This window comes from Sus scrofa, chromosome 11 (assembly GCF_054392235.1).
Source record: "Sus scrofa isolate SSC_HxYL_T2T_F1_AM1 chromosome 11, Sscrofa_HxYL_maternal_Yorkshire_Landrace_v2.0, whole genome shotgun sequence".
Taxonomy (NCBI): Eukaryota; Metazoa; Chordata; class Mammalia; order Artiodactyla; family Suidae; genus Sus; species Sus scrofa.
Window position 1 is genome coordinate 71,770,618 of NC_139393.1, and position 18,224 is coordinate 71,788,841.

At 43.9% G+C, this 18,224-nt stretch overlaps 1 protein-coding gene and 1 long non-coding RNA gene across 14 annotated transcripts in view; one reads left to right on the forward strand and one right to left on the reverse strand.

The window, feature by feature from the left end:
- The window catches only part of LOC110258728 (ATP-binding cassette sub-family C member 4), a 208,159-nt gene that overhangs the window by 141,366 nt on the left and 48,569 nt on the right, over positions 1-18,224 (forward strand). For 7 of the 10 annotated variants that reach the window (XR_014819744.1, XR_014819742.1, XR_014819746.1 and 4 more), the window contains 5 exons: positions 1,915-2,034; positions 3,213-3,323; positions 6,396-6,496; positions 7,577-7,768; positions 13,123-13,278. Coding sequence is in view for 2 of the 10 variants with exons in the window: in XM_084982122.1 (XP_084838248.1) it covers positions 1,915-2,034; positions 3,213-3,323; positions 6,396-6,496; positions 7,577-7,768; positions 13,123-13,278 (680 nt within the window). In the remaining 8 variants the exon portion in view is untranslated. Of the gene's footprint in view, positions 1-1,914; positions 2,035-3,212; positions 3,324-6,395; positions 6,497-7,576; positions 7,769-13,122; positions 13,279-18,224 lie in introns of those variants that run through there. The other 3 variants (XR_014819748.1, XR_014819749.1, XR_014819747.1) reach the window with 1 other exon arrangement.
- On the reverse strand, positions 853-17,218 carry LOC146398676 (uncharacterized). Of its 4 annotated transcripts, none has more exons than XR_014819751.1 (5): positions 17,041-17,218; positions 13,497-13,538; positions 6,368-7,458; positions 2,403-2,634; positions 853-2,046 (listed from the first exon to the last, which is right to left on the reverse strand). It is a non-coding gene; the product is annotated as an uncharacterized LOC146398676 (long non-coding RNA). The 4 variants fall into 4 exon arrangements; XR_014819750.1 differs by having other exon boundaries at positions 2,403-4,206; positions 17,041-17,204; XR_014819753.1 differs by having other exon boundaries at positions 2,403-4,190; positions 6,368-6,771; positions 17,041-17,193.

Genomic DNA, 18,224 nt, shown 5'->3' on the forward strand with positions numbered 1-18,224 from the left:
TACCTTCCCCTAAACACCTAGGTTTTGCTGACACACCTTCTCTAAGAGACACACGGGTACTAAGTGCTAAGTCAGTGTTTCCTGCTGATAAAGCACAAGTTATCACTCATCCCGGACAGAGGTCACAGGCTTCGAGTCTGCCCTTGACCACAGCGAGTTACAGCCTGGTTCACGGTGGGGAATGAAAGCCGTGAGGGCTCCTCCCTGCCCAGCAGCCTGAGCCCACCTGTTCGGTGATGGGCAGGAGCCTGGCCCTGGTGCTGGTGTTCAGTGGGCTCTTAGGGCAGACGGCAGGGAGACGAATGGCCAGTCATGTGCCACCAACTCCTAAACCCATGTGAAGTCTCTCAAAAGAGAATGGCCACTAAGGCCACCGTCTGCTTCTAAAAGGGTGATGATGTGAGTGTCACATGCCACAGGGACCTCCAAATGCCAGGACAGGTATCCAGCAGGGTAGTTATAAAAACATCCATCAGGTTCCCAGAGCAGAAGTCATAGTAATTCAAAGATGTCTTGGCTGTGTGGGTCCTGCGTGCACAAGGGCCCTGCGGTACCAGGTACTCTGTGACCCATGTAGTGCAGGTGCAAGGAAAGTCTCAGAATGCAGGGCGATGGCAGACTGTTCACTCACCTTTTTTATCTCGCACCTGTCCTGGGCCTGGCACTGTTCCAGTTTGGGGGACATACCGATGTTATCCTAGCCCTCAGGTTACTCACCTAAGGTGGGGGTGGCACACACTTCCTCAGAATTCAGTATGGTTAGGGTTAGGGTTACGGAGAATTAAATCTGAAAATACGACTCACTGAGAAATTCGTAAACAGTAATTACACAGGAATAAAAAGACTCAAATGTTGCCATATGCAGCAACGTGGATGTACATAGAGAATGTTATTCTTAGTACAGTAAGTCAGAAAAAAACAAATACCATATGAGATCACATATGCAGAACTGAAAAAATAAGACAAATGAATCTCTATTCAGAACAGAAACTCTGCAACATCGAAATCAAACCCACGGTTATCGAAAGGGAGAGGGTCAGAGGAGGGAGGGACAGAAGAGGAGTGTGGGGTTGACAGATCCGCACCACTGCACATCAGATAGGGAGCAACAAGGGTTTACTGTGCAGCCCGGGGAGTTGTATTCAGTATTTTGTAAGAACCTCTAATGAAGTATAACAGAAAAACCTCAGTTACTTGCTATGTTCCTGAATGTAACATGACATTGTAAACCAACTACATGTCAGTAAATTAAAAACAATTAGTGAACGGTTTCCACCTGGGGATGTGTCCGGGAAGAATTTGGAGGGAGGTGTGTTTGAGGAGGACCTTGATGGATGAGTTAGTGAAGAAAGAATTTCGTGATCTTGGGGTTCCTGTTGTGGCTCAGTGGTTAAGGAATCCGACTAGGAACCATGAGGTTGTGGGTTCAATCCCTGGCCTAGCTCAGTGGGTTAAGGATCCTGTGTTCCCATGAGGTGTAGTGTAGATCACAGATACGGTTTGGATCCCGCGTTGCTGTGGCTTTGGCCTAGGCCGGCGGCTACAGCTCCAATTCGAACCCTAGCCTGGGAACCTCCATATGCCATGGGTGCGGCCCTAGAAAAGACAAAAAAAAAAAAAAGGAATTTCATGATCTAAATGTAGCTGTGATTTGGATTTGGTCAAAGAAGGGTTCAAAGAGAAGCTTTCATTTCCAGGGTGTTAAAGTGAAGCTGATGTGAACAGGAGTTTGAGGTTCACACAGAGGGTCCTCTCCAGAAGGGGTGTCATCCCTCCTCCCCCAGACAGCCCCCCAGGAAGCCGCAGATGTGCCCTCTGATGGGATGTGTGACCCCAGAGCAGGGGAGGCAGTGGGTTTCCTGGCATCCAGCCTCCCTGACCTGCTCTGTCGTGTCTCTGTCTCTGCTTCCCCAGCTCGGAGCCCGGTCTTTTCCCACTTAGCATCTTCTCTCCAGGGACGCTGGACCATCCGGGCGTTCACAGCGCAACAGAGGTTTCAGGAGCTGTTTGACACTCACCAGGATTTGCACTCAGGTCTGTGAGTTTCTGGAAATGATTCAGAGGAAGGGATGAGTTGCCTTCTGAGGCCTGACCTCCCCCTCAGGTGGCCCTGCTGGCCAGCACCTCTCTCTGTGCCTCCCTGCCCCACCCCTGTCCCCCTCTGCACATCCTCCCCCTCCCCCACCCTCCCTCTCAGCTTCCCCTCTGTGCTCCCCTCTGCCCCTCACAGCCCTGCTTTTCTCCCTGACTGCTTTGCATTGTCCTTCCCTCACGGTGCCCTGCGGCTTTCTGTCCCTTTAGGGCAAGGATCAGCCAACTTTTTTTGTTTTTTAGTGGGAAAGATCAACATGAAAAATATTTCAGGCTTTGTGTACTGTTTTGTCTGTGTTGCATCTACTCACCTTTGCTATTGTGGCACCAAAGCAGGCAACGATTATCTATCAGCCAATGGTCGTGGCTGTGTTCCAATAAAACTTGACTCACAAACCAGATGAGGGCTGTTCTTAGACCACAGGCTGGACTTTGACAAATGTCTTTTCAGAGCATGCAAGGTGGTAGAAGTGGTTGAGGGAAATAATTTCCTGGATTTGCCCCACTTGGTGTGTATTATTCTTTGTATCAGTGATGTTTTTCCTAGGGTAGAAATTTCAGAATTTCCTCTAAGTCTGTGAAATCCTTGCCTACCTTTCCATTCAATCTTTATTATATTTTGTAAGAGAACATTTTCAGGGCAACCTTCAGATCCTTGTAGCTGATGGTCATTTAGATACTGGCCCTTAAGACTAAACATGCGCAGGTCCCTGCCGTGAGCACAGAAGGTGCTGGAAACAGTGAGGGCTGTGCTCTCTGCTGTCAGAGAATAGGAACCGTTGACTTGTGAGAGGAAGAATCTCCCTTGAGGCCCCAGCCCTGCAGGAAACACACCAGTGAGACCATTTTCCATCATTGTCCTTGTGACCGTATTTCTGTTATAACCTGTGGGTTGAGGTTTTCAGCACACGCTTCCCACCAGCCCCTGGACTGATTCCTCTGTGTCCCACATGTTGTCTGGTGTGAGAGCCTAGATTTCTGGAATCTTCAGGTTCCTTGAGGGGATGACTTTGTGTGAAAATCTCCTGTAGCTCAACTGAGCAAAATATTCTTTCTCATGGGAAGCTGCTAATGTGTTTTCTCTGCCTGTTCATCATCCTTATTTTGGTTCATGAATCCAGAGGCCTGGTCCTTGTATTTGACCACATCCCGATGGTTCGCCCTGTGCCTGGATGCCATCTGTGCCATCTTTGTCATTGGTGTTGCCTTTGGGTCCCTATTTCTGGCAGAAAGTAAGTACAGATGTGGGTAACTATTTGTGGTATGAGTACAGTTTATGGCTTCATATACATTTATTAAATTAAACTCTTGCTAACTTGCCTAATATATACTGTTTGGTTCTAAGGAATTGTATTGAAGTGTTTGCAGCTTGTGATTCCGAGTGTGGCCTGTAGAAGGGAGTCATTTGATTCTTGATAAGACCTTTTATTCTTCTATCTCTCTTTGAATGGGTTGAGGTCTAGGCAACTGTAGCAAACTGACTTCTGAACATTCTAGGTCGTGTCCCATGGTTGGGAGAGAGAACCAGGTTCACCTTTAAGCCTTGTGTCCAGCTCAGGGCTTTGGGGTTTAGCTTTGGGGCCGCTTGGATCTGGTGGCTGAAGGTGCCTGGTGCAGTGTGGGGAGAAGATTCTCTGTAGGAATGAGCAGTCTCCTCCCTGCTCTGTGGGCACCAGATGAGCAGGTGTTGGCGTGGGTTATATGGAGTCACCCTCCCTCACTCCTCCATGGTAACAACACAGAATCACGGTCTTTAATGATGGAACAGGAGTTCCTGCCCTGGCACAGTGGGTTAAGAGCCTGACTGCAGTGGCTTGGGACACTGTGAAGGTGAGGGTTTGATTCCAGCCTGGCATAGTGGGTTTAAGGATCCAGTGTTGCCACAGCTATGGTGTAGTTTGCAGTTGTGGCTCTGATTCAGTCCCTGGCCCAGGGAGCTTCCATGTGCCACAGGTGTGGCCATAAAAATAAAAAAGAAATAATACTCTCATTATATGCAAGTGATTTAAATATTGTAAAGGTGTCTTCTTGGTAGAGTGACAGAAGGAGCTGGGCTTGGGAGAAGAACAGGACTGACTTGTTCTTTCCAGCAGGTAGTTCTGAGAAAGTTGGAAGCTGCATGTGAATCAGTGAAGTTAGAACATACCCTCAAACCATACACAAAAATAAACACAAAATGGCTTAAAGATTTAAATATATAACATGACACCACAAAACTCTTTCTTAGAAGAGAACATGGGCAAACCATTCTGTGCCATAAATTGTATCAATATTTTCTTTTTCTTTTTTTCTTTTTTGCTTTATCGGGCATATGGAAGTTCTCAGGCTATGGGTCAAATCAAAGCTGGAGCTACCGACCTATGCCACAGCCATAGCAACTTGGTTCTGAGCTGCATCTACCACCTGCACCACAGCTCACGGCAACGCCAGATCCTTAGCCCACTGAAAGAGGCCAGGGATTGAACCCACATCCTCGACCCCCATTCTTGTGGACACTAGTCTGGTATTTTACTGCTGAAACACAACAGGAACTCCTATACCAGTATTTTCTTTCTCTCTCTCTCTCTCTCTTTATTTATTTATTTATTTATTTATTTATTTATTTATTTATTTATTTTTTTTAGGGCTGCACCTGTGGCTTATGGAAGTTCCCAGATTATGGGTTGAATTTGATCTGCACCACAGCCACAGCAATGCCATATCTGAGCCATGTCTGTGACCTACACTGCAGCTCATGGCAACTCTGGATCCTCAACCCACTGAGCCAGGCCAGGGATCGAACTTGCGTCCTCTTGGATGCTAGTCAGATTCGTTTCCGCAGAGCCACAATGGGAGCTCCGACAACTCCCATTCCAATTCATTTTCTTAGGTTATTCTCCCATTGCAATGGAAGTAAAAGAGAAAAAGGGGGAGGGAACTAATAAAACTTACAAGCTTTTGTACAGCAAAGGAAGACATAAACAAAATGAAAAGACCACCTGTCGTCTGGGAGAACATATTTGCAAATGATGGGACCGACAAGGGCTTCATTTCCCAAATATGTAGACACCTCATACAACTCAATAACAAAACCTAAACAACCCAATTGGAAAATGGGCAGAAGACCTAGATAGCCATTTCTCCAAAGAAGACATACACATGGCCAGTAGGCACATGTAGAGATGCTCAGCATTGCTAATTTTTGGGTAAGTGCAAACCAGAATTGCAGTGACGTACCTCCCAACACCATTCAGAATGGCCATCATTAAAAAGTCTACCAGTGACAAATGCTGGGGATGGTGTGGAGAAAAGGGAACCCTTCTACACTTTTGTTGGGAATGTATGTTGGTGCAGTCATTATGGAAAACAGTATGGAGGCTCTTCCCAAAAACCTAAAAATAGAGTTACCATATGATCCAGCAATCCCACTCCTGGGCATATATGCAGAGAAAACCATAATTTGAAAAGATACGTGCACCCCTATGTTCACATCAGCACTATTGACAGTAACCGAGACATGGACACAATCTAAATGTCCATTAACAGATAAATGGATAAAGAATATGTGGTAGAGGAGTTATTATTGTGGTTCAGTGGGTTAAGAACCTGATTAGTATCCTTGAGGATTTAGAATTGATCCCTGGCCTCTCGCATGGTGTTAAGGATCTGGCATTGCTGTAATGTGTGGTGTAGGTCACAGATGCAGCACAGATGCAAGTTGCTGTGGCATAGGATGGCAGTTGAGGCTATGATTTGACCTCTGGGCTGGGATCTTCCATATACCTCAGGTGCAGCCCTAAAAGTAAAAAAAAAGAAGAAGGAGATATGGTATATTAGAATACTGCTAACCCATAGAAATGAAATAATGCTATTTCCAGCTACATGGACAGACTTCAGAATTGTCATACTAAGTGAAGTAGGTCAGGGAAAGACAAATATCATATGATATCACTTATATTTGGAATCTGAAATGTAAGACAGATGAGCTTGTTTATGAAACAGATACAGACTCACAGACATAAAGAACAGAATTGTGGTGGCCAAGGAGGAGCGGGGGAGGGGGCTGGGATGGATGGACTGGGAGTTTGGAGTTAGCAGATGCAAACTGATACATGCAGAATGGAGAAACGACAAGGTCCTACTGTACAGCGTGGGGAACCGAATTCCGTATCCTGTGGTAAACCAGGATGGCAAGGAATGTGAAAAAAGACTGTATGTATAACTGAATTACTGTACAGCAGAAATTATCACAACATTGTAAATCAATAAAATAAATTTAAAAAGGAATGGCGCTGACCTCATTCCTCCTCTTCATCCTCTTTTAGCTTTGAATGTCGGGCAGGTGGGCCTGGTGCTGTCTCTCGCCCTCACGTTCATGGTGATGGTCCCGCGGTGCGTCAGGCAAAGTGCCGAAGCCGAGACTATGGTAAAGTGTTTATCTTAACCTTCTTAGCCTGTTCTAGTCTCCTTGCCATCAAATGGTATAACATCAATTCTTATGTGAAATATTAAAACTGACGTTTTTACATTGTAGTTAACAGAATTTTCTAGGTTCTTCTCCCATCTGTTTAAAGTTAATATGGAATAAAATATACACATCTTTTTCTAACTCGTATGTGTGCCAGGTCAGCAGGTTTTCTGTTCATCACATGCTGTCTTCACATGTAATAAATGTCTCTGTAGGAGGGAGGTTCTGAAATCCTGGAAAGAATTAAAGTCAGTTTCTTAGAGACTTATTTATTTTTGTTTCTTAATTGGTAATTCCTCATTTTTGACAAAAGAAGAATGTAAGCTTTTGAGATTGGTTGTTTAATAGGTATCCTCCCCACCCCATTTTAGCATTTATTCTTGTATGTGTTGAACACCTGAATCTGCAGGTGTCCCTTCTTTCTGGCAGGATAAGCCCCGTCTCAGAATGTGCTGTCAGAGGTGTTGAGTGAATGGTCGTTTAGGAGGCCTTAGTCAGTTTGTAAATTATCTCCTTTTTTGAATATTTGCATCTTCTCCTAAGAGAGAAAAACAATATAGACGAAATGTTTCCATTGCATTCTTCACTTTTGTAGAGAAGGTGACTAGTTATTAAAACGAGCTTGCTGACTGTCCAGTTCTGCTCGTCATGACAGACGCCCTTCTGTACCACACATTACTGATCAGGGTCCATCAGTATCCCTTCCTTTGACACAACTCTCTTGTTTTTTTATTCAGGTATGAAAAGTGGATCAGTAAAGTCTTAGCATTCAGTTCTCTAGTTCTTTTGGTTTTAATACAATGTTGAAGGAAGTGGCCGTAAGTGACAGTGTTACAGGACGATGAACAAGTTTGCAAATCATCAAAGGCCTCATCAGACGCCTCCTTCTGTCCTTTGGGGATGATAAGACCTGGGATAAACTTAACCAGAGAAAAGTCGACATAAAGATAAAAAAGCAAAACATCTCATTTACAGTCTCTGAACCTCCATAAACAAGACGCTTTGTTCCTAACCCACGTGATGTCATGTGTCTTTCAGATGATTTCAGTAGAAAGAGTGACTGAATATACAGACCTTGAGAAAGAAGCACCCTGGGAATATGAGTATCGTCCACCGCCATCCTGGCCCCATGAAGGAAGCATTGACCTTAGTAATGTGAGCTTCAGGTACAGCTCAGACGGGCCTCTGGTACTGATGGACCTGACATCATGGATTCCCCGAAGAAGCAAGGTTTGTTTAAGCCATTTGCCTCATTTATTGTCCAGCTAAAGGTTGAGCAACACATGTGCGATTGTCCACTCCAGCAGAGGCAGTGGGGAAGCTTGTGTCCACCAGAGAAGAGCCTAGAATCATGACTCATTGGGGGGTGAGGAACCAGGACCCCAAGCTCAAGGCAGGGCCCAGAGACTTGCTCAGAGTTGATGAAATCACATGGAAGGGAGCAGGGAAGACACACGTGGGAGATGGCAGAGGGCGTGTGATCTGGTCCTGCCAGCATCCCTGTCTGCTGGCAGTGTCCCTGTCATGCTCATCTTGGGGCCCTCGGCTGGGACCAAGGCAGGGTCCTGACAGAGACTAAACCAGAGCAGACACGGCGTCAGCAGCTCTTTGGCACTGCCCTCTCCTCCAGGTCCTAGCCCACATGCCATCCCCATGCTCAGGTCATGGTCATTCTCCCAGAGCCCTGTGTCCTACCAGCCCCCAGTATGCACAGCTGCCCCTCGACCTTGGACCTGTCACCTGGCTGCTGAAAGTCTCCTCATGCTCAGAGTCAGCTCTCTTGCACCTGCCTCTTCAGGCTCCTCTGTGCTTCCACAGCATCTTAGATAGTCTTTTCAGATAGAGCTTATGGTACATCAGTGGTTGGGTGATTCATCAGCACAATTTCAAACCATCAAAGGAAGTTTCTTAGAAAGCATGGTTTACGAGTCATGAAAAATTGTGTATGGGTAAGAAAGGACTTTACTGGAAGGTCTTGTTCAAATGCTATTCTGAATCGAAGTTTGGGTGAACCCCTCTTGTGACTGAGCATGAGGCTCTAGAAAGTTCTGTGCCATTTACTTTAGAGTTTTACTCATGTTTGTACTATGAAAATTGTGCCTTTACATTGTAATCCAGCTCTATGTGATCCTAATGCACTTATTTGCCTCTGTTGAGTGTAGTCTGGGGCCCATCCTGCCGTCCGGCCTTCCCTACACCAGCCTCCTGTAGGGACGGGAGGTGTTTCACCCCAGGCTCGGTTCTGCCTGGGCTCAGAGTCAGAGACAGCCCCGCGTAGCAGTGCCTGTGAGGCTCTCTCGCCACTGATGGGATCAGACATGGGTCTCGCTGCCTTAGGCAGGGCCACCGGTCTACTGGGCCTGTTTCCCGGGCACCTTGAGCCCCACTTAGCTTTAGATTCTTTAGGTTTCTCTCCCAGCCCTGCTATGGGTGCTGGGTCTTCCTGCTGACAGCCAGTCCACCTGACCTCAGGTCCCCTCTTGGCTCAGAGACGTCGGCCCTCTGAGCCACTCACTACATTATGGTCACCTGTGTCCCTGTCATGCTTTTACTGTTTGGCAGTGAGATCTCTATGGTTGGTAGGCTCCTTTAACTGTGGCTACAGCACTCCCCACTTTCTCTGTTCTGGCTACACAGAGAGACATGATAAGGTACCAGACCATCCAGGTGATAAGGAGGCCATGAGCAGAATGGAAAAGAGGCCGACACTGTGGCTTTGAGTCCTGTCTGTGACATATGAGCTCTGTTATTTGAGGCAGACTAGTTAATCTTAAAAGCCTCAACCTTTTCTTGTGCAAAATGGAAGTGATAGGCCTTAACCTCCTGGATAGCTGTACAACATAAATAAGACACATAAAACAGCCAGCATGGAGTTCCCCTTGTGGTGCAGCAGAAACAAATCCAACCAGCATCCATGAGGATGCAGGTTTGATCCCTGGGCTTGCTCAGTGGGTTGGGGATTTGGTGTTATGGAGAGCTTGGGTGTAGGTTGCAGCTGTGGCTCGGATCCTGCATTGCTGTGCCTGTAGCATAGGCTGGTGGCTGTAGCTCCAATTCGACCCCCTAGCCTTGGAACTTCCTCATGCCACAGTTGCAGCCCTAAAAAGCAATAAATGAATAAAAACCCAGCATAGAGACTGGCACAGAGTAAATGTTTGGACAAAGAGAGCTGTCATTTTAATTGAATGTAAAATGACCATAACCACTTTCCCTGGGTAAATTGTTGTCTCTTCGTGAATATGAGGGGTTGGCCATTTGAAATTGTATTTATGGCTCTAGGATCCATCTAATGCATCTGTCTCTCTGTCCAAATTATCATTACCAAAATATTGTGGTAATAGATTTTTCCATACATTTCTCTAGCCTGCATTAAAAATCTCAGCTCCCTACTAAATGCCTCTTCTGTGCAGGACTTCACAGGTCATACAAATAGTACAAAGGCAAACCCAGTATAGGTCCTGCTGTCAACATATACAGTCCAGTTGAAGATGTAAGAAAATGGCTCTATCAGCTGTGTAAGATAGAAGGTGGTCGTGATGTTTATAGACATTTAGGCAAAGATGATGTAACATCTGTTTCGGTTGAGAGACGCCTACATGAGGGATCAGGTAGAGCATTTCCGAGGAATGAGGCATGTGAGACAGACTTAGTGATGTGTGGCTAGGATTTCAGAAGGTGGCAATGCATGGGACAGGCATTCTGGGAGGTGGGACCAGCATGAGCACAGGCACAGTGTCCTGATCCTGTGAGTGAAGAACTAGGCCCCTGCAGAGCGTTCAGGGAACAGAAGTAGCAGGTGCAGAGCACCCACTGTCACGGTCCTTCCTCACCCCTACCCAGTGGTCCCAAGGGAGCTGACTCTGAGATGAAGGACAGAGAGGTTGGTGGGGACAGTTTCATAGAAGAGACTTTCTGGGGCGGAGTGACAGGCACAGACTCCTCCCTGGAGTTTGGAGCTCCCAGGCCTGTGGTCCTGAGCAGCCCACAGGCAGCGTCCCTGTCCTATCTTGGCCATTGACCCAAAGTCTACAGATGTCCCAGTTTGCACGGATGGGTCAGTTCAGTAGAGCTGATGGTGTGGGAACCTCCATACTTTCTCACAGTCACGTTCCCACCCGTGTCCCGATGCGTGTCGATGTGTCTGTGAGGACACCCAGAGACACTGGCGTGCCTGGTTTATTGTGCTTCACAGACAGTGCATCTTTTGCAGCTTGAACATTTGTGGCAGCCCCGTGTCAAGCAAGCCTATCAATGCTATTTTTCCTACAGCATTTGCTCACTTTGTGGCTCTGTGTCCATTTGGGTAATTCTTGGACTATTTTAAACCTTTCCATTATTATATTTGTTATAGTGATCTGGGATCTTCATTCTTTAATGTTACCACAACCCATTGAAGGCTCAGTTGATGGCATTTTTTTAAGCAATAAAGGATTTGGAAATTAAGGTTCGTAGAATGTTTTTCAGACATAATGCTGTTGTACACTTTGTAGAGTGCGGTTTAGTGTAAACGTAACTTTAACATGCACAGAGGAACAAAAATGCATATGACTCGCTTAATTTTGCGATACTCACTTTATTGTGGTATCTGAAACCAAATCTGCAGCGTGTTAAAGATCTGCCTGTACCCAGAATATGTGAGTCACATATATACACACGGGACCTGCCTATGTACAGAGAGTGGCCCATCTGTATTACATAAATTAGAGTTTAACTTAACATACAAAGTAGCTATAAAGATAATAAAGTTAGCTAGACCCACTTTTCCTACATTTAATCTCTATAATGATAAATTCTTTAATTTTTTTGGAAATGCCATGATTGATTTTACAGACTGAGATTTGAAACTTCAGAGTAATTCAAATGAGACAATATGAAAAATTCCCATTTGGAGTTCCCTGTTGGCCTAGCCTGGTGGTTGAGGATCAGCATTATCACTGCTGTGGCTCCGGTTTGAATCCTAGCATGGGATCTTCTGCACGCCTTGGGTATAGCCAAAAAAAAAGAAAAAAAAAGTCCCTGTATTCTGATAACAGCGCTCAGAAAGATTTAGTTCTTCTCTGTTTAAAGCCATGAGTTTTTTAAATTTACTGGATTAATTTACAAATGATTGAAAATATGTCCTGGACCCCCCACGGGTTCCAGATTCCTAAATAGAGATGAATTTCTCTCTTGGGAAGATCCCACCAGGGAATTATGCAGTTGGGCGAGCTCATTGATAAGACAGGCCAGTTTCTCTACACACGTTTGAATGCACACAGCTAAAAGCCAGTATTTACAGTATAGTTTTATTCCTCATCACCATTTTACCTGCATTATATCGATTCCTTAATCTTATTGTTAATGCACTTAATTTCTCTCTGCTTTGGTTTTAATAACTAGACTGATATTTGACATGTATCTTTCCAAGATACAATTGTTAAGTGTTAATTGGTTTATAAAATGCCTTTTCAACTGCCGTGATGAAAGGTCTCCTATAAATAGGAGATGTTCTTTGTGTAGTTGTTGTTGGGCTTACTATGTGTTTTGTGTCCACTGGCTATTGTCTCTTAAGACACTGAGACCTTTGTTTTATAATTTTAAGATTTTTCCTTTCAAGATAGAATATCATAAAGATATTTAATATCAGGAAGTAATTTAGTTTCCCTACCAAAGAATAATCCCTCTCAAATAGTAGATGCCTGAGAAGGTATTATTTGCGTACAGAACTTCTGACTTGTTGATCTCTGTAAAATTCTCAAGGTCCAAGTACCCAGACAGTAGGACTAAAGCTAATTCAATGAATTGTATCTAATGGAATGATTATTTATATCTAAAAGGTATAGACTTATTGTAAAATCTAGAAAAATGCCAAGACTGGACTTAAATATATAAAAAAGATATGAATCTGAAAAATAAATAAATAAAAGTTGACTTCCTATGAACCACCTAGGAGACTGGAGGCATTTCACTGGCACTAGATTGATTTTACTATTTTGTTATTTTTTATTTTTTTTTTTTGTCTTTTTGTCTTTTCAGGGCTGCACCCTCAGTATATGGAGGTTCTCAGGCTAGGGGTCTAATCAGAGCTGTAGCCACTGGCCTATGCCACAGCCACAGCAACACCAGAGCCGAGCCGCATCTGTGACCTACACCACAGTTCACGGCAACGCTGGATCCTTAACGCACTGAGCGAGGCCAGGGATCAAACCCTCATCCTTGTGGTTCCTAGTCAGATTCGTTTCCGCTGCGCCATAATGGGAACTCCTGATTTTGTTATTTTTAACTCTTTTGGAGACTAGGTGTTCTCAACCAGGGGACATTTGTCAATATCTGACATTTTTGGTTGCCACAGTTGTGGGGGTGCTTCTGGTATCTAATGGGTAGAGTCCAGGGATCCTGCTGAACATCCTACAGGACACAGGACTGCCCTCCAATGCCCCCACTACCCCGCAAAAAAAAGGAATTATCTGACCCATAATGTCAACAGTGCCATGGCTGAGACTCCTATAGACAGATCTCTATATAGAACTTTTAAACTTTATCTTCAGTAATCAAAGTTTTGCTGCCTATTGTTAATTGTTAATCCCTCCTGGATCTCTTTACAGGTTGGCATTGTAGGAAGAACAGGAGCTGGAAAAAGTTCCCTCGTCTCGGCCCTTTTCAGATTGTCAGAACCCAATGGTAAAATTGGGATTGATGGGATCTGGACAGCCAACATTGGACTTCACGATTTAAGGAAGAAAATGTCAGTCGTACCTCAGGTGTGCACCTCAGAGCATTCTCTCGTGGTCTTTTCATGAGACACCTAAGTTTAATTGCTTTTAATTTGATTGTTGTTTTTTCAAATTGCGTGAAGCTGTTGATCTTTTCCCTCCCAATAGAGCACGTTTTTAGTAGCAGATATTTTCAACAGTTATTTTCATCCAATATAAAGTTTTGTTTGTTCGTTCATTTGTACGTGATTTGTTTGATAACTTACCCAGATGGATATCTGGACTCTTCCACTGATAGCCGTATCATTCTGAGGAAAAAAAATATAAATGGTTCGTTTAGCACTGGAGAGTTTCCTAACAGGAAACACGAATTTTAAGTGTCTTAATGATGAACCTTTGCTATAGGAATTAAAGCCACCCTTTCAAAAGTGATCATCTCCCTGGAGGGCCTTCTGTGAAACAGTGCTTCTTTGAGAATTAGAGAGTGTGTGGGTGCTTTGGGGAGACATTGAGAATTCAGCCATTCATCAGCGAGTAGAACCAGGGAGGCCGTAGAGAAGAGTGAGGAGGAGCACGGGACTCGGATCCCATCTCTGTGCTCCTCAGGCTTCTCCCCCTCACAGGGCAGCTCGCAGTACCACCCCCTGGAGCTGTTGTGAGGACTGAACAGGTCCGTGTGTGTGGAGAGCTTCCTGCAGACCCCATGCCTGGTTGCTGTGACAGTGGAGCCTTGACGTGACCCTCTCTTCCTGGGCTCTGGTTCTGTTTTCTTTTCTTCCGCTTCTTTAAAATGTATGTTGTTCGGGGAGTGTTTGGAGATTGGATTATATGCACAGCAGACGTTCCTGTCATTCCTTTTGGTTCATCCACCCAAATAATTCAGACTATTGATTGAGCAATTACTAGTCTCTCATAAAATAGTCAAGGGCAACATAGGCTCTGTGCCCACATCTTCCATCCTGCCCTCTATCAGACTTGCTGTTTTTCTTTATTTTTTTTTTATTTTGAGGGGTATATATATATATTCTAGAATATATATATATTCTAACCTCTTGAGATGAGAAACACAGGGAAGAGTCAAGACAAAAGGCTCAGGCAGACGTGCTTCCTGGAGTGCGGGTACAGTGAGCTCTGAAGTGCCTCTTTAGGAGGAAGCATGTAGAACGTGGCACCAAAGGAAGGAGAACATGGACATGTGTCCTGTGATAGCACAGCTACTGCCACCCGCCCCTGACCTCTGAAATACCTGGAAGTAGTAGAAGTACTTTTGAAATCAAGATCTTTCTTTGAGACCACAGTGAGACACCACCTCGCACTCCTTATGATGGTCATTCTCAATAAAATAAGATAAAATAAGTGTTGATGAGCATGTCAGGAAATCAGAATCCTGGGAGTTCCCGTGTGGCTCAATGAAAATGAATCTGACTAGTATCCATGAGGATGCAGGTTTGATCCCTGGCCTCGTTTAATGGGTTGGCTGTCACAATGAACTAAGGTATAGGTTGCAGACGGATCTCGGATCCGAAGTTGCTGTGGCTGTGGTGTAGGCCAGCAGCTGTAGCTCAGATTCAACCCCAAGCCTGGGAACCTCCATATGCTGTGGGTGTGGCCCTTTAAAAAAAAGAGAGAAGAAAAAAAAGGAATCAGAATCTTTGTGCCTTGCTGGTAGGAATGTAAAATGGTGCAGCCACTGTGGCAAACAAGATGGAGGTTCCTCAAAAAAGTTAAAAATATAGTTATTATATGATCCAGCAATTCTGCTTTGGGGTATAGACTCAAAAGAATTGAAAGCAGGGTTTTTAAGAGATACCTGGATATGCATGTTTGTAGCAGCATTATTCACTGTAGCAAAAAGGTGAAGACAGTCTGTGGTGCAGGAGTTCCCTAGTAGGATTTCCTGTTGTGGCTCAGTGGTTAACAAAGCCGACTAGCATCCGTGAGCACGGGTTTGATCCCTGGCCTCGCTCACTTGGTTAAGGATCTGGCATTGCTGTGGCTGTGGTGTAGGCCAGCGGCTACAGCTCCAATTCGAACTCTAGCCTGGGAACCTCCATATGCCTTGGGTGTGGCCCAAAAAAGGACAAAAAAGAAAAAAGAAAAAGAGAGAGTTCCCTGGTGGCCTAGCCATTAAGGATTCAGCACAGCCACTGCTGCAGCTTGCGTTTGACCCCTGGCCTGGGAATTTCTGCATATTGTGGATGCAGCTGGAAAAAGTAGGAAAAAAATAAATATGGTTCATATACGAACAATGAAATAGTTCTCATCCTTATAAAGGATGGAATCCTGACACATGTTCCAATACAGAGAAACCTTGAGGGTGTTACGCTAAGTGAAATAACCAGTCACATGAGACAGATACTACATGATTCTACTAATGACAGGTACCTAGAGCAGTCAGTTCATGGAGACAGGAAGTAGAATGGTGGCTGCCAGGAGGTGGGGGAAGGAGAGTAGGGCTTTCTTGTTAAATGGTACAGAGTATGAGTTTCACAAGCTGAAAGGAGTTCTGTGGCTGGATGCTGGTGTTGGCTGTTCATCAGTGGGAATGTGTTTAATACTACTGATCTGTACACCTGAGGATGGTTAAGGTAGTAAATTTTCTGTGTATTTTAATCACAGTAAAACATTTTTAAAGATATCACTTATGGGAGAAATAGAAATAAATTTTAGCACATAAAATCTCTCTGTTAAAAGATTCCCCCTGTTATTTGATTTCATGACTTAGTGATTACAGTAGAAAACAGATGAGTTTGCATTCTCAGGTTTTATGTTTTGATTGTACCCACTTCTGACATGGGCCAACTGAAACTAGGTAGCAGAAATGATGAGTGTGCCTGAAAGTCCTTTTATGTCCTTGGATGACAGGATTTAGAAATGTGCCCCTGTGTTTTTAATGCTTCTTAATAAGAAAAGTTTTATGCTTGTGTACAGAAAAGAATTCTGTAAACAAAGAAATAATGTTGGTTCTGTTCCTAATGTTTGGAAGCACATCTGAGCAAAGGCTAAACCTTCCTTGGCATGAGCAGGTTTAGTTCTGCTCCTTTGGTTTCTACCCTACTTTGGAGTATGCTGTACATGGACACTCTGCATTCTTAGAAACAGTGCTAAGCTTTGTATCCACGCAGATAAGGCTCACCAACCATTGTAAACACAGAACCCTTATTATTCCACTTTTATTTTAGGAACTACTGCCTCACAGATTTGTTGTGAGGATGTCACTGGATGAGAAAAACGTTTGTTGTTGGGAACGCTCAGTCAGCAGCAACTATTATTATTCTTAAGGATCGAGGCACTGACCTTTTAGGTATTTTTCTTGTTAAGAGAAGAAAGTAACACATTCTGGAATGACTTTGCTCATTAATTTTTGTAATCCATGATTTTTTTATATTTATTGCTTATAATATAAAAAATTATTTCTACAAATTTAAAGAGTAAAGCATACACACAAAAACACATGTTCAATAGAAGTTTTGGGGAAAAGCATAGCAGATAAGTGTCTAATTTTTTCTTTTCTGGCGCCCCTCCCTCCAGGCTCTTTCCTGACCACCGCCCTGTGCTCATTCAGACTTCCCAGTCTCCCATGAAGACCTCTGGCATTTTTCTCAGTCCTCCCCACATGCTCCACATTTTCTTCCTATAAGCCTCTAGAGGGCCTTTGTCTCTCATTTCTGTTGCTTTAGTGCTTGTTGAGGCCCTGACAAGTTACAAGCATTAATAATAATTCCTAACATTTGTGGAATCCTCAACATGTTTTAGCCTCTTTTCATAACATCTCTCACTTAATCCTCCCAATTCTGTTGTTATCCTTACCTGACAGATGAAAAAGCTGAGGTACTGTTGTTGCAGAAACCGCAAAAACTGTGGCAACGGAAGGAGACAAACAGCACTCGGAGATATGGAAAAGCAAGGTTTATTAAGCACCGGTGCGGGCTCAGAAGAGTCACCTCCAGAGTCTGAGCACCAGGTCTTTGTTCTCAGTAACGTTTATACACTACAAGGTCTTGATTTTCCCATGTAAGCATCCCGGACCTCCCCCATCCCCAAGCGGACAGTGTTCCTCCCTAAGAAACTGAGCAAGCAAGGTTACAGAAGCGGAACTGATAAGCAATGCTGGGTACATGATTAGCAGGGCTGCTGGCTTGGACAGAGAGCACACAGTTGTTACATTATTACAAGAAGGGTGGCATAGTGATGAGCACAGCTGGAAAGGCTTGCAGCTGCCTTCTTAGCCAAGGTGGGGTGATTCTTTAGTTAAAACTCCATTTCACTGTGAGCTACCCCACTACCAAGCGAGGGGCAGGGCCAGGATTCAAATTTTGTGTGTCTCTGTTTTTTCTTAGTTTGAAGTATAGTTGATTTATATGTTTCAGGTGCACAGTAAAATGATTCAATTATACATATATCTATATACATATTTTTTTCAATTGATTTTCCGTTATAGGTTATTGCAAGATTTTGAATATAGTTCCCTGTGCTATACAGTAGGTCCTTGTTTATCTATTCTGTATATAGTAGTCCATATATTGTAATCCCAAATTCCTAATTTATCCCTCCCCCACGTCCCCCTTTTGTAACCATTAGTTTCTTTTCCATGTCTGAGTCCATCTATTTTGTAATTAAGTTCATTTGTATCATTATTTTAGACTCCACATATAAATGATATCATATGATAATTATTCTCTGACTTACTTCATTGTATGATACACTCTAGAACCATTGCTGCAAATGGCATTATTTCATTCATTTTTATGGCTGAGTAATATTCCCTTACATTCCATATATATATATATATATATATATACCACATCATCTTAATCTATTCTTCTATCAATTGGCATTTAGGTAGCTTCCATGTCTCTGCTGTTTTAAGTAGTGCTGCTGTAAATGTTGGGGTACATGTATCTTCTTGAATTAGTATTTTCAGTTTTTCTACATATATGCCCAGAAGTGGGACTGCTAGACTATTTGGTAACTCTTTCCTTCAGTTTTTAAAG